General features: G+C 41.7%; 1 protein-coding gene across 1 annotated transcript in view; it reads left to right on the forward strand.

The window, feature by feature from the left end:
- Positions 1-17403, forward strand: part of GTPBP3 (GTP binding protein 3, mitochondrial) — a 145687-nt gene that overhangs the window by 90013 nt on the left and 38271 nt on the right. Inside the window, exon 7 of the mRNA XM_088478518.1 lies at positions 1729-1872. Within this exon, the coding sequence (XP_088334644.1) occupies positions 1729-1872 (144 nt within the window). The remainder of the gene's footprint in view (positions 1-1728; positions 1873-17403) is intronic.

Consider the following 17403-nt stretch of genomic DNA (forward strand, 5'->3'; position numbering starts at 1 on the left):
CAAGATCTGAAGATGCGATGTACGACCTGCGGGTACGCGCATTGTGATACTGAGTGGACACTCACGATTTGGACATATTTTACACGATTTGTCGTTTCGATGCTTTCGAAATCGGGCGAATCGTGTAAAATATAGTCTAGTGTGTACGCACCTTTAGTGTAGCAAAATCTAAAACCTTTCATATCCATGTAATACATGAACAGGCCCAAGAAGAATGTGTATTCATTGTACTGTTATACTTGCAGAAGACGATGTTTTGAATCCCGTTGTATACTCATGGAAACGTTCAACACATCACTGACTGAGCAGGATGCTTGTGCTAAAGAAATTTCTATTTGTTATGTAAAGAAAACAATACTTATTTTCTTAAAGTACTAGGGTACTTTGGCTGCTCATATGTAAACATAATGTTCAATTGGCTAGCATCACAAACAGGTATTTTGTACATATCAGTTAAATAATTCAGATTGTCAAATATTATGTATTATAAATTAATTGATAAGGTAATGCTAAAGTCACTGGCCCTTATTCAGAGGCGGTCGCTAGGGCGCGATCGATCGTATCATAAAAGAACGAGAAAATGCAAATCATGCGTAAAATCGCAGCGCACATCGTAGGCGAGGGAACTCCCATCACAATGAAAACACACCTCCTGAGTCTCGTAAAGGGGTGGGCATGGACTACAGTCGCAGAAATTTGTCGGTCGCTGGCGCCAATATTTGTGACCATCGTGGTTTTTTGGCAGAGTCAAGTTTCCACATCTGCACTTTCGATGGTTCTTTTGCCTATTTCGAAGCGAATGCAAGCAGCGTGCAATCGCTTTGTTTTTTTTTGTCTATTCTTCTAATGTAAATTTAGCATGTGTTTTTTTGATGTTTGGTTTAAAAAATCTGGCTATTGGCTTTATTATTTAAAAAAACAAAGCATGCTGGAATGTGCAGTACCACAAACCTAAAAAAATATAAAAAAAATCTACAAAAACATGTATTTAGCATTTGAACCAAAAAAAGAGAATTATGATTATTAAATGTATTTTAAATGGTTTTGCAAACAAATGTAATATAAATATCACATACCGAGATCAACCAAATGTAATTTCCTTTTAAAAAGAAAAAAAAGCCAATTAACGCAACCACTTTGCTAATATACATTGCAATGACAAACACCTGTTACTTTGTTAATTGACTCCAGACATCGGCAGAGGCAGAAACCATCGCCTGCAGTCGCAGTGCTTGATGAAGACCCTGGGCTAACTCAAGCACTATGAGAAGTAGCATCTTAAAGGCTGCGGTATGACATGTGCGATGACCCGCTCAGTAATTTATGCACGCCTTGAAATCTCTCTTTTTACAATAGACACGCCTGCGTTCGCAGCGCCACGCCCTCGTTCACATGCACCTTCCCATGTTACCACCCACAAATGGAACTGTCAATCAGAGCTACGACCAAGTAGTGACTGACGACAGACTCCATTTAGCTCGCAAGAACTGGCTTGCGCACGCGCAATGCCGACACGCATGCGCACATGACAAAAAATCGCTCGTTGCGATCAACCATGCCCTAGCGACCGCCTCTGAATGAGGGCCACTGTGTGGACTGGATTAGTTTGAAGTGTGAATTAAGCCACTAGTATAATGTTTATCCAGACCTAGCATTTCCATCTGAATAGATACTCTCTTAAAGTTGCAGTAGTTTTAATATCATTATCTTATTTATTCAATTTGACAGTTGATGAAAAGGTTGAAAGGCTTCAGAAAGAGCTGGAAGAGCATCTCGGGGACAACCGACGAGGAGAGAGACTGAGAGATGGCGTACAGGTGGTTCTAGCAGGAGAAACCAATGCTGGGAAAAGCAGCCTGTTGAACATAATAAGTGAGTACTAATGTGTTCTTTGTATTTGAGACATCACTGACTCTATCCACCGTCTACAGTGTGTTCATATGATCTGCTTGAGCTAGGTAGAGCCAATGATGGAGTAGAGTTGAAAGGCATACATTATAATTAACAAGTATAAAAGGGAAAAGGAATGTGGGAAAACTTTTGCACTAGTAGGTATTTTTATGACGGTAAGTAACAAGAACGCCCCAACTTAACAATTATCAAATGTCATTATTTATAAAGTTGATGGGGGTGCTGCCAAGGACAATATTGAATTATTGTAACAACACAAAAAGAGAGAAGAATGTCCTCTTTGTTGGCGCACTAAAGGTTAGTTTAAAATATAACTTTTATTCATTATGCTAAAAATTAAACATAAACTCATAACGTGAAATATAACAGAAACATTGTATGTAATAACAATATATTAAATAAGTGATGGTGTTTTGTATCCCAATTAATAATATCGATCAAATCATATATTTACTCATCATTGTGATTATGCTCTGCATTTAAGCTGTAATCTTATTAAAGTGCTCTGATCCAGCTCTGAATATTGATGCTTGTCACACAATACATTTAATAAATAATAATTTTCTTGATTGCACAACAATGTTGCAATTCAGAAAACCACAAATGTTTTCTTGGCCACTAGATGTCACTATCAACTAAAAGGGCCTGAATATCAATGATGTGCATAAATTTGTGATATCGATCCAGTGAAATTATAATTTCCAACCCTATGTTAAATCATACAAAATATCAATGACTGCATAGAGTTGGATAAAGCAACAATTGATGGCAAATTTTATAGTGAGTATTCTTGATGACCATATAATCTTAAATAAAGATCGATTTAGGAGCTGTGTATGCTTATTTAGGATCCCAAAATATAGGATCAGTTTAAGTATTAAATCCCTCTTAATTTAAGGAGTGTCAGGTACTGACAAAATCTCTGGCTTTTAAATATGAATATTACTTGATGGTTGAGTAATCAAAAAACACTGAGCAATATTTCTGCTCAGGATTAATCTTATGCTGCTAACATACAATATATTATATTGCGTTCTGCACCACGCACTATTCAATTTGGGCAGTATTATATCGCAGTAATAAAAAAGAAAAAATGCTAGCCTGCATGCTGCCTGTTAAGTACTACTGCCACGTGCACAGCGTATTGTGTTAATATTTATATTAAGCGCTGTTATAGTAATACTAGAACTGAGTAGTCTGAAAAGTCAAACACTGGGCACTACCTCCACTCAGGATTGTTTCTACCAAACAGTGCTATTGTTATAGTGTATATTATATTTGGTTGTGCATCCTGCGCTGTTAGATTAGAGCAGCGTTATGCCACAGTAAGAGAAGATACATCAATTGGACTGCCGCTAGCCTGCACATCACATTTTATGTACGGCTGACACGTGCATAGCGTGCTGAATTAGCAGTCATGTCAGGTGCTATTTAGCCTAAACTGGGCTGTATCATAACAAAATATCGCTAATAATTCTAAATAGCGCTGCAACAAAGTGCCTATTGCATTGAGCACATATAGCAAGGGCTGTTGATTGGTGATATCGCTATAGCATAGCACACACAGATAGAGTAGTTAGATATTAATACATTTATATTGGGAAAAACACATCTGAGTAGTGAAAACTACTCCCACCGGCGACGTACATTTCACATTTACAAGTTTTGTCAAGGCAACCCGAGTTTGCCGTGAGATGGATTAATATTATTAGTGTCAGCCGTACCTAATATGTGATGTGCAGGCTAGCGGCAGTCCAATTGACCGCTCGCGGTGACCCATGCGTTATGGCAGTCGATACCTCCGGTGTCAGGGGACAGACCCAAGGTGGCTAAGTGTGGACACAAGCATCGGCCATCGCACTTCACTGGGCCACCAGGGACAATTTGGTGCGGGAAACCAGCGTTCCAGGAGTTAATAATCGGCCAGGGGAGACCGCTTTCCTGTTTTAAGTGGCTCATCCCCTCAGCTCAGCGCACCTTTCCACTGCGGTCTGGCTTCCCTGAGATGCTCTCCTCCTCTGGCCATGCCCCCTCTGAGGTCTCCAGCGGCCATTTTCTTCATGGTGCAGTCGCAGCTCTCCCAGGACAACGCGTGGTCCGGTCCCCCTGCATACTCTCCCTAGGGTCAGCGTATGTAGCACTATTTCCTACCAGACACTGAGTCTGTGTAGTTGAGTGTAGTGCTGCATTGTATGTGACTTGTGCTAGCGCTGCCTATCTGCGTCTCTTTTTTCTATCTGTCAGCTTATGGCTATACCCTTTCTCTGTTTCTGCCCTAATACAGGTGTTGTTAGGGTGGTTCATACCTGACCATATATATATATATATATATATATATATATATATATATAAAATTAAATATTCGTGAGGTCTGTCACATGCTGTTGTGTGCTGCACTGTGCCATATTTAGGCAACAGGTTCCTGCAGCTTACCTAGGCATAATACAGGACCAGTATATTGCTCCCTGTTAGTATTTATACTCGTGGTTGCTTTTTACCTAGTGCCATATTGTGCATTATTTTACCCTGCAGACAAGGGTAATGAACACATTCCTGTACCCATGCCGCAATCTTGCAGATTATGTATTGCAATTATGTACTGCAAAGGAGGATGTGGTTCGGGATGGGGTATGTATGAGGTGTTATAACCTGCCACGTTCCTCGAACCCCCGACATCAGTACAGGAGCCCCCTTGGGTGGCTTTTTCCCAGATGCTGGCCTCCATTGTGGACCCCCTGGCGGTCCCAGCTGTTTTTCCTCCTATGGGTGTACCACAGTAGCCCACTTCTCCCTCACAGGGACTACCACTTATTATGCAGACCCTTCCTGTACCACAGCAGGCTGTCATTCCAACAATGGGATTACCACAGAGTGGACCTCCACCATGGGTGGATGTTTTCTCTACCTCAGTGCAAAGTCTGGCAGCTTCCTCTACTGCTCTTCAGACCATGTGGCAGAGTGTAAAGCCCGTTAGGCCTGCTAAGCGTCATGTGTTGTCATCTCAATCCACACAGCTATCAGAGTCTGAGATGTTTTTTGATGACGGAGAGGTGGCTGATGCCTCTAACCCCGACTCCCCTCTGCAAGAGGCGGAGCCTAAGTCAAGGATTAATATGGTTTTCGCTGCACCAAGTGAGCAGGTCGCGGCCCTCTGGACAGTTACCTGGGAATGGCAGAAGACCGGGACTATAATGAATGCTATAATACTGGAGGTGAACGGAATGCTAGAACTCTGGAGATGGATCTGGAAAACAGTTAAATATGGTGGTGCTGATTAGTGCAGAAAACACAGAGTAGCATGGACAAAGGCTAATACTGGGAAAGCTAGAAATGCTGGCACTGATTGTGCTGGCTACACATGCAAACACAGAGCAGACTGGACACATGCATAAACTGGGAATAATTACATATGCAGGTGCAGATTGCACAAACAAGACACAGAGAAAAGACAGGCATATACTGGGAAAGCTAAAAGGTGCAGCCGGGAGCTAATAGTAATAGCAGGTAATCTGACACCTCAGTGACACAAGGTAATAGCCACAGGAAAACTGCAATAGAATTAGCAGCACATATACAAAGACACACAGGAAAGAGACATGAAACACTGAAGTACTGTGAGAGAGCTAAAGTCTCAGACTAAGGGTTAGCATAGAAGCTAATACAGGAAACTGGAGAACTGTGAGCAGGCTGAAGCAACACGCTGAAGGAATTAGCACAGAGCAACAGTGGGAGTATCACAGGCACTGGAACAACGAAGTTGAACAGCAGTTACTTGTTCCTGGAGTCAGACTTAAATACCTGGGTGGCTGATCATTGGGTCAGGAGATCAGCTGAGTGACCACAGGACTATCATTGGGAGAGACTAGTCAGGTGATATGAGCCAACATGGCTGCGCCCATGCCCGGCACCCCGGAAACCAGGACGCACGCATGGAAGCCCTAGCGGACCCCAGGGAGAATACTCAGTCACCACTCACCTCCACTCCCAGCGTCTGGACACCTAAGCCCAAGGACACCAGCGCAGAGGTGAGTAGCGGCCGATCCCAGGCCGCATTCTGACAGTGTCCTCCGGATTCAACCTCCCTTTGTCCCCCCAGTGGCTCCTTGGGATTTGGCAGTAGTTCTTCGGGCCCTCCAGGGTCCTCCATTTGAACCACTAGATTCAGTGGAACTTAAGTGGTTAACAGCTAAGAATAATTTTCTCCTGGCTATTGCATCTGCCAGGAGGGTGTCAGAATTGGGAGCGCTCTCCTGTCGTCCTCCTTTTCTGATATTGTACCAGGACAGGGCTGTGCTTCGTACTCGCCCTGAGTTCCTTCCTAAGGTTGTTTCTAGTTTCCATATTAATCAGGAAATATAGTACCGGCCTTCCTATCACCAGACCTCTAGGCAGGTGAGGCCTCATTGGATGTGGTACACGCCCTAAGGATTTATGTGGACCGTACCAGTTTTCTTCGTAAATCAGACTCCTTGTTTGTGTTCTATGGATTTCAAAAGAAGGGATGGCCAGCCAATAAACAAACATTGGCTAGATGGCTTTGTATGACTATCTCAGAAGCTTACACGCAGACAGGCCTGCCTGCTCCGACTTCTGTTAAGGCTCATTCTACTCGGTCTGTGGATCCCTCGTGGGCAGCTCGCTGTGGCGCCTTGGCTGTTCAGTTTTGTAAGGCAGCCATGTGGTCTTCTGTCCAGACCTTTCTAAGGTTCTATGGATTTGATACCTTCGCCTCTCAGGATGCTTCCTTTGGGCGCCGGATTCTCCTCTCAGCGCAGGACTGCTTTGGGACATCCCCAAGGTCTTCCTGTGGAACCTATGGACCCTGAAGAAGAAAATGAGAGTTATGGTAAGAACTTACCTTTGTTAACTCTCTTTCTTCGAAATCATTAGGTTCCAAAGGGCACCCGCCCTGACGAGCCTGGCTTCATGTGGGCTATCATACTGGTCACTGGTTTCCCGTCTCCTTCTCTGTGAGTGTGATTCTTGAGTGTTTCAGTCTTCCTTCTCTCTTATCCTCCTCCGGTCTTTGGTATTTTACCAACTGAGGTGCCTCTGGCTCTGGGGCGGGGTATAGGGAGAGTGGACCCAATGCATCCTTGGAGCTGAAAGCTTTAACTGCGTGGTGCCTGGATTGGTTCCCATCACCTACACACCAAGGTCTCCCTGTGGACCCTATGGACTTCAAAGAAAGAGAGTTAACAAAGGTAAGTTCTTACCATAACTCTCATTTTTTGTTGTTCTTAAACTTAGGTTAGTTGATGTAACCTCTCAGCCAATGGTAGTTTTCAGGTTGAAACCTGGAAGTTTGATGCATACCAATTTGTTTGTGTAAAATGGGTGGGTCAGGTTGTGTGCCTACTCAGATCCTTAGATCTTACTTATGTTCTTTCTTATAATAAAAATGTCCTTTACCATACTTTTAGCTTACATTTACTTGAAAAACAGATATTTTAATAAAAATTGCTATACTTAAATATGTGCTGATATGTTCAGTTTTTGCTTTCTATCAAGGGCAAAGCAGAATGAAAAAAAAAAAACTGAGCCAACTCAGCTGAGTAACCACAGATTTGTAACAACCGTCTTTTGTACAATATATAGGTTTTCATTGCTTTATCTGCCCGCTGCTTACGCAACAGTTCTGAGCACAGCCTCTTCTAACAGCTTTCTCTCTTCCAGAAGTACAGGATAAAACATTTGTTTACAGCCGTCCATCAGGGAAGATTTTTTTATGACACTTCATTGTATTATTATATTGTGTACAAACAGGTTAATGCAACATTAGCATTTACTACTTTGACAAGCCACATCTGTTTGCAAACCCTACACTTTCCTTACACCTATTTGCAGAGGCTGGTTTAGACCTCATGGGTCCCTAAGCAAGACACGGATTTGGACCCCCCCTGACTAAAACAATCTATAACTATATTTTCATTCCTGATTTATTCTCCTTGCATTATTTGTCATTTTTCCTCATGTTACAAGCATTGAGAAGGAACATAAAAACATGGTAAATAAAAATTATTTATTAAAACTGTAGGTCACACAAAAAGAAAGGGAAGGCAATTTCCCAATTGACCAAGCCCTAGTTTAGCAGTTGTAGAGGATTATATAGTGTTCACTGTATGACATTTTTAGGGCAGGGGTGCTGAAAACAGAGGAGACATCTGTGCACACCAAAGCAAAGCCATTACTACACATTTTGGTGTCCTGTGTGTAAATAAAGAGCAATAGTGCACCTATCCATAATTGAAGCAGGCAGAGTGTTTGCCAATAAAAACAGGTGTGGTTTCGCTGGTAAGGGGTGTGACCACACAATAGTACCCCCAATTCAAATTATGCCATACAGTAGTGCCCCTTAGTCACATTATAGAGCACAGTAGTGCCCCTGCAACACATTACACTACACAGCAGTGTCCCTTAGTTACAGTACACCGCACAGTAGTGCTCCTCATTCTCGTTACACCACACAGTAGTGCCCATTCACTTTATGCCACACAGAGCCCATTCACATTGCACCACACAAAGCCCATTGACGTTATGCCACACAGTATTGCTCCTAATGCAAATTATGCCATACAGTAGTAGTGCCTCTTATACATTATGCCACACATAGTAATGTTCCTTACATATTATGCCGCACAGTAATGCTCTTTACACATTATGCCACACAGTAATGCCCCCTTACACATTATGCCACACATAGTAATGCTCTTTATAACATTATGCGACACAGTAATGCCCCTTACACATTATGCCACACACAGTAATGCGCCTTATAACATTACGCCACACAGTAATGCCCCTAACACATTATGCCTTCTCTCCCAGCAACTCACCTTCTGGCACTTGTCATGAACCAGTTGGAGCACGCTGATCGGCAGCCAATTAGCAGCGGCTGGTGATCCACGTGCTCTGAATCCTTAAACTATTTAAAGGTACATTTATTAGGTGAAATGAATCGCAGCTCCTTCACATTTGTTCATTGCTATTTATATAGTGCGCACATCACATCACCCCCCCAAACACACATGGAAACCGCCCACTACCTCCCCTGGACTATAGCCAGTGTATGCTGGTAACACCAAACATACACCCCTCCTGTGGCCAGATCCGCTGCCTAACCACCCCCCTCCCCCTGGAAATAAACAATTCCCCCCTGCGGCCTATGTTGCCTAGCAGTAAATCCACTACTGCCTATTTGTTACTCCTGATGTAGATATGGCATGTGCTGCTGATGTATTGTTGAACTTGAAATAAATACATTCATACATCTCTTCTTCAGGGTGCAAAAGCGTTCATCCCTACATGTTCCCATCAGCGTTTAATGTACAGCTGTTATTACCCACTGCAGAACTTCATCAGGGAAGGGGCCATACAGTGAGTAAAGACTGGAAGAGGGACAGGTTTTCAGGACCCATTGGCAGATGTACTAAGCTCTGGAAAGTGATAAAGTGGAGAGTGATAAACCACCAGCCACTTAGCTCCTAACTGTCATGTTACAGGCTGTGTTTGAAATATAACAGACAGGAGCTGATTGGTTGGTCGTTTATCACTTTCCACTTTATCACTTCCCAGAGTTTAATACATCTGCCCCATTGTTTGATCATGGTTTCAACAGGAACCCTGCACTGTTACAGAAAATGTGGCAAGGATATATTTTTATTGTGGATGTACTTATGCCACAAAATTACAGGTTTAAATAACAATTTAAGGCTTAACTATATTTGTTATTTACACCTGTAATAATACAGCTGGCCACAAGATGGTACTGAAACATATATTGTTCAGTTAGTATGGAAGCATATATTGTTCAGAAATCAGGTTTTAACCATTTTTAGCCTGAAAACAAAACTAAAGCCGCGTATCCACTTGCCGATTAAAATAAACAACAACGATATCGTTATCGTTCAATCTCTCATTAATCGGGCATGAATCGAGCATGAAAATGACGAAATCGACTAGCGATGCACGCTCCCGCTGGTTGTTTTCGACATCAATCATCGTCTGAACATGCTGGTCAGTCTGCCGATAATGACAGACTGACCATGTTCAGGTATGAGGGAGGGTGCCTACACTGAATGATAAATCGTTAAGTGTAGGCACTGCAGGGAAAGAGGAATGACTGTACGATTAAAATGTTGTAATCGTACTGTCGTTTCACTATCTGCTAGTGGATACGCACCTTTAGTCTGTATAGTCTGTAAGTCAATGCTTGGTACACTTTATTTTTTTTATTTTTTTTACAAATCTTTTTTTATTGAATTTTTGAAAAGAACATTTTTTACATACCTCAGCTGGAGTACAAAGTAAAATCGAATTATAGTATAGGACAAAGCGAATTCAAATAGCAAGACAATTAAGTTGCCAATGTAATTTGCTGTAATCATAACAAATCATACAGTATATAAAATGTATCCAAAAGATATAAGCAAAATAAACGGAGAAAAGGGAAGTAAGGGGGGGGGGGGGGGAAGGTCCTGTCTGTTCACTAATTTACATTCTTACTATACCTCTCCGCAACCTATAAATCCTATAATCATAATACCTTTATGTTATGAAGCTTATCATATATTCTGGCAAGACCGGTAAGCCTATCCTTTTAACTTTAAGAGTAGGGGAGCAAAATCTACTCTACTCGTCTGCCTACGTTGGTGAGGCAGACCGTTTTCTGTTCGAAGAGCATACAATAGTTTCAAAGATTTTCATTATGTCAGTTTGTACTGAGCTGTTTAAGTGTAGTATATAAACCCCCCATTTTCTAAAGAAGCCCTCCACCCCTTTTTCTATATCAAGGAATGTAGAGAGTCTGTCAAAATGTAGAATTTCCAGCAGATTAGTTTGAACTACGGAGAGTAAGGGAGCTTTAACCATGTTCGAAGAATAATTTTCTTTGCCACCGTCAGTATAACGGTAAGGAAAGGGAACACCTCAGATTTGCTATGGTTCTGTATAAAAGGAACCCAAACATCAAAGTTGCAGAATAGAATGGGGACTATATGCAAAGGCAACCGTAGATGTGTTATTTCATTTATGTAATTCAAAACTTTATTCCAAAAGCGTTTGATTTTCCTACATCCTCCATAACAGTGGTAAAAATTAGCTCCTTCCGTCTTGCACTTCGGGCAATCCCCCACTGTGTCTCTGACAAATTGACTTCTTTGTGTAGGAGATATATACGCTTTGTTAATAAATTTAATGTGAATTTCCTGTAATAAAGAGCTACGTAAATATTTTAACGTATTGGGATAATATTTTAGGATGTAATTAGATGGGCATTGCCCATCTGAGTGAGGTGTCCATGCTGCATAAGTATTAGACCACAATTTGGACTGGTTAACATTCATGAGATCAACATATAACTGTTTGATCTAGTATGGGTTAGTCTTAAGATAACGAAGTAGCTTTTCTAAATCATCTGAAGGTGGCAAATGATTAAGTGAGGAAGTAAAAGTAAGAGCGTAATGGCGAATCTGTAGATACATAAAGAAATGTGTGCGTGGTATAGCATATTTATCTTGCATTTGTTGGAATGAATATAACACACCTCCTGGGTCAAACACGTCTTTTATCTGAGCTATTCCTGCTTCTCTCCACTCAAGAAAAGTTGTATTTTGAAGCCATGGTTCAAAGTCTACATTTCCCCAGATCGGGATGTATTTAGTTGAGACATTCGAGCGGCCTAGTTTTTTGTTAATAGTTAACCATGAGGGATACGTATCTCTAAATATTATATTATGTAGAAATTGTACTGGAATCTTATGTCTCGGTGTCTGTACCAAAGACACTGGTGCATAGGGGTGGAATAGGGAAATTCTCCAACTCTAAATCAGTAAATGCCGATGTGTTCAGAAGCCAATCTTTAACATATCTGAAGTGTGTTGCATTTTGAAAGGCTACCAGGTTTGGGAACCCCAAGCCCCCTTTAAGTTTAGTCTGTGTCAATTTTCTAAGAGCTATCCAAGGCTTTCCCTCCCGCCACAAGAACTTTAAAAATTGCTGCGTACATTAACGCATGTCGACATTTGTCATTTTAAGAGGTAGCATCTGCATCAGGTAAGTTAATTTTGGAAACAGAATCGATTTGATAACCACAATTCATAGCAGAAAATGTTGCCACCGTATTATTAAACTTTCAATAGCTAGAAAGGTTTTGTAGTTGGTAATTGGTTGAATATAAACTTTCTACGGAATCAGTGATATACACCCCTAAATACTTGATCTTTTCATGTACTAACCGAAAAAGAGCAAATGAGGTTGGATATATACCACTGTGAGAGAGTTTCTGCAATGGGAGTGCCCCAGACTTGTCATAATTTATTTTGTACCCAGCAAAAGAGCTTAATGTGCCGATTGTTTTTAGAATGGCAGGGATAGAAATGTCAGGTTGAGATAGCATTAAAAGCATATCATCTGGGAAAAGTGATAGTTTATACTGTTTTACTCCTAACCGTATGTCGTGAAAATCTGGGCAGTTCCTTAACGCTACTGCCAGTGGCTCAAGAGCTAGAGCAAAAAGCAGGGGAGACATAGGGCAGCCCTGCCTCGTTCCACGCTGTATGTTGAACGGTTGGGACAATTATCCATTGACAAAAATTTGCGTATATGGGGCGTGATATTACAGTTTGATAACATTTAGGTATGCCTCCGGGTACCCAAACCTACTAAAGCACTTCGAAAAGGTGGTCCCATGTAACCATATCGAAAGCTTTCTCTGCATCAAGTGAGATTAACATATTGGATTTCGGGCCCCCGGAGGTCTGGATCTGATATATCACAGTAATCACTTTCCTAACATTAGATACTGAGTGTCTCCCCCAGACAAAACCTGTCTGGTCTTTATGTACTAAAGAAGGAGCTATGGTTTTAAGCCTTTCCGCTAACAATTTTGTATATATTTTGTAGTCCAAGTTAAGTAGAGATATTGGCCTATAAGAGGCAGGGGACAATGGATCTATACCTGCTTTAGGTATTAATCTAATTAACGCTGCATTAAAATAAAGTGGCATGGAGCCATTATTTATTATAGAATTGTAAAATTCGGTCAATGTGGGTACGATTTTATCTTTAAGTATCTTAAAGAACTCCCCACTGAGTGCATCAGGGCCTGGGGTTTTTGCCGATTTTAGAGATTGAATAACTCCCCCTACTTCCTCCTCTGAAATAGGTGCCAGTAGAGCTTCTATGTGCTCTGGGGTGGTTCGCGGTAAGGTCACAGATTCCCGGAATTGTTTTTTTATTCTCTGTTGATATAGGGTCCTGACTATATGGAGTTTTACTCCAACCTATAAGTATAGTTAGTACTTCCTCAGTCTTTGTCCTCGTGACTCCGCTATCATCCTGCAAAGCTGTAATTACAGCCGGAGGATGATAGAGGAGATGTGATTAAAAGATGTGAAAGTAGCCTACCCGACTTAGGGCCTGATTCAGAGCCGTTCGCTATTTGCGGTCGTTCGTTCAAAAACAAGGGGTGGCTATTCAAATGATCCGTTCGCAAATTGCAGTCTGTTCACACCTCTAAGTCTGAACGAGCGAGCAAAACATACGCTCGTTTATTTGATAAAAACGCCCCCTGGCCGCTCGCACCTTACGTCATGTCCGCTATTTATTAGATTAATCGAGTACATCGTACAGCGTATGAACTGCTCGCTATTCTTGTGGTTGGTTTTTTCAACCGCTATTTTGCGAGCCGTTCTGAGTTTAAAAAAACCAAGTGACGTGGTCAATGACGCTGCTGTATTAATTATGCACTCCCTTAAAACGCCCGTTTTGACCTTTAAGCACGCCTGCGTTCGAATTCCACTCCCCCGTTTTCAAGCACCTTCCCCTGTTACCACCCACATATGCCTCATTCTGTCACTCAAAATGGCAGGCACTCGCTATATAGCGTACAAACGATTTTCGGCCGCACTGACTGGTTAGCGCATGCGTACTAAAAACCGTACGCATGCGCAGATGTGCGAACATCGCTCGGAACGAGCATACTGCCGCTAGCGAGCGGCTCTGAATGAGGGCCTTATTCCCATATCTGTAAAATCTATATCTAGAGGATAAAATCTTTTTATCCGATTCTTGTGCAAGTAGAGCCTTAAACTGTGTTTTATTAGTAATATATTTCAGTCTGTTCACTCTTGTAGGATGTTTCGAGTATATACGAAATGACTGGGACAGAAAAGAGCGAGAGTTTGACACATTTTGTGCCTTAGTATAAGAGATTATATGACCTTTCAAAACAGTTTTCGCCGTTTGCCAAAATAGGGCTGGATCTGACCTATGGTTCTCATTATTAGATACATAATCTTCCCAAACAAAGTAAAGATTGCTGGAAACTACGAGACGAGGCCAAATAAGTGGGAAATCTCCACTGTCTATGTCCTCCCCTAGAGTCTCCAGAGTCTTATGTCAAGCCATAACACCGCGTGGTCTAATAATGCAACCAGATCAATATCTGTCCTAGATATACTTGGTGACAAGTGTTTTGAAACCAGAAGGTAGTCTAGACGGGAGAGAGACCCATGTGCAGCAGAGACACACGTATATGCACATGTTGTGGGGTTTCTCGCTCTCCAGATATCACTAAGATTTAACTGAGCGCATTGAAATTTAATACCTAGCTGGGAAGAGATGTTTCGTCGTGTCATGGGGCCACTACAATCCAGTTCTGGAGCAGCCACTGTATTAAAATCTCCTCCAATTAAAATATTAGAATCTAAGTATGCATAAAGTTTCCTGACTACTATAGTGAAGAAGGATCTACAATAAACAGTCGGGGCATATAATGAAAATAGTGTAATACATCTTGAACAAAAAGATAAATCCATTATCACAAACCTTCCATTTGGATCACATGTTTTAGTATGTATAACGAAGGGTACAGATTTTGTAATTAGAATAGTCGTTCCTCTAGATTTCGAGTTGTAAGATGAATAAGCCACTATTTTATATTTAAACTTTGTCAGTCTTTCATGTTCCTCATCCGTGAGATGTCTCCTGTAACATAGCTACATCAACATTTAATTTGTTCAGAAGTGTGAGTATTTTCGTTCTCTTAGCTGGCAAATTGATTCCACCAATGTTAAATGTACAAAATTTCAACGAGACCATCAAAAAGCAACTGGGAGTTTATGTTGGGTAAAATAGATTTTCATAAATATTGTCAGTGGAGCTAAGTGTGTTACACAGTGCAGGAGACATGTATAGTATGCAGATAGATGGAAGTGCTTAACCAAGGACAATTTGTCACGGGAGGTACACCAGATCCTAACATAAAGGATGAAAGGTATCAGACAGGACCAGGGGAAGGGAGGACACAAAAAGGTATGCAGACATAACACCCTCTTTCTATTCAAAAAGAGGTAAAACATATAAACGCATCAACAGATAACTTCGACAAAGGAAGCCCCTAGGCAACCCTTGTCCAACAAATTTTCCATCGTGAACTGAAGGGATATCCCCAAATCATGGGAAGACACCTCAGGTCGCAAAGAGCATAACATACCCCTCTCTGGTTTTTAGGATTCCAATAAAACTAAATCAAATAGTAGCACAGCGTAATCGCTCATTTTGAGGTGTTCATACAGAACAATATATCTTAGTTTCTAGTCAATATGGTAGGAAAGACACTACCACTCACATTACAATCTAATACCAGCAAAGGCAATACATCAAACTCTCACTTTGAATGTATCAAACAGTAGACATATAAAACGTTCATTTAGTCATAACATTATCCCTATACTTTTCTGTTCAAACAAAGAAAAAGATATAAGGGACTTTTAAGCTTTGTAGTAGATAAGCCCATAAAGGTTGGATCTTACGTCAGTCCTGGTCTAACATAGTTGAATCGTAGACATGATCTATCGTCTCAGCCTCCTCCTCCTGTAGATAACCTCTTGCCTCATCAACTGAAAGAAAGTCCTTGAAACCGTCATCGCTGAATATTCGTAGTCAGGACGGAAAAAGAAGTGCAATACGTCTGTTGCTCTTAAACAGAGCTGAGCATATTGGCGTAAACTCTCTCCGGGCCTTAGAAACATCTGCGAAAAGTCCTGGAACAGGAGAAGACGATTTGACTCCCAATTCACCAAATCTTTTTTCCTAAAAGCCTTCCATAGTTCCTCCTTTTGGGCATAATTGATACAGCGGAATATGGCGGCTCTGGGTCGTATGTTTATGTTTCCCCTTGTGGGACCCAAGCGGTGCGCTCATTCTACAATCAGAGGGCCTAAATCTGAAGTGAATTGTAGTAACAGAGGCAATGTGGTTGAGACAAAGTCCACCAACACGTCGGATTTAATGGATTCCGGTAGCCCCACAAGGCGTAAATTATTCTGTCTTGAACGATTTTCGAGGTCATCTATTCTATTTTGAGTTGAATTTTAAGTTTAGAGTCCAGATCAACTTGCTGTCACAATTGGGCAATATCCTGGAACGCTTCACCTAAATGTTGTTCATTCATTTTCACATGTGTGTTTGTCTGGGTTAGTTGTTTCTTTAAATATTTAATACTTGCTGCAAATGTATCCATCTGCTGTTATTGTTTCCTTTATTGCTTTAACAACGTCTTTATACGATATGGGATTTGAATTTTGTGGGTCAGAACCCTCTACCGAAGAATCGTCTTGCCCTGCAGCATCCGTTGGTAAACCATCTGTTTTGCGACAGTCTCCTCGTGATCGCGGAGGCTTAGGCGTGACAAACTTCTCCATTTCTAACCGTATAAGAGATGAGGGCAAATATAAGCACAGACTTTTGTAGATGGAGGAAAGATTTTGTAAGTGAGGGCAGCTAGATTAATTCACTTCCATATATGTCTCACCTCTAGACACAGATCATTTTATATACCGTTGGATCCCATCAACCGACATGAGGGGGGGGGAGGGCATCACTTTAATCGGTTTCAAATTGCAGGGGTATTTGTCAGCTGCCACTAATATGAGGCAGAGGCATGGAGCTGTTCTTCACCCTGCAAGTGTGGAGGGTCCGCCGCAATGGTGGGTCCACAGCGCAGGCCTTCCCCAAGATATTATTTAGTCACTGCAATATGGTTAGCAGGGCATCTATAAACAGAGAGAAATGGAGGGGAGGTCGTACGTGCAGTGGGTAAGTGAGTTCTCCAAACCAGCTATAACTGGCATGCATATGATGCTGCAATTCAGCCCTCTGTGTGGGCACTGCTTCAGGTTAAATTGCGCAACTCTACAACAGAAGAGTCAGTGGTAGTTTATAGAGCCCGGGCCAGCCGTCAGGTCACCCACCTTGATCACTGAAAGGGAGAGTGCAGAGGGTAGTGTTAATGGTGGCCGGATGTAAAAGAAAGATGGCGGCCGCAGGAGCGGTAACGGCGTCTAGACGCCCAGCAGAAAGAGTATAATCTGTGTGTTCCACATATACAACTCACCGCTGCACCCGGGGGATATCTTCTACAAGCAGCAGTGCTGTAGTCATGTGTAGGTCCCTCCTTGTAATGTCCGGTGACTATTCGCGGATCTTCCG

This window comes from Taudactylus pleione, unplaced genomic scaffold (genome assembly GCF_031769625.1).
Source record: "Taudactylus pleione unplaced genomic scaffold, aTauple2 ptg000214l, whole genome shotgun sequence".
NCBI classification, from domain to species: Eukaryota; Metazoa; Chordata; class Amphibia; order Anura; family Myobatrachidae; genus Taudactylus; species Taudactylus pleione.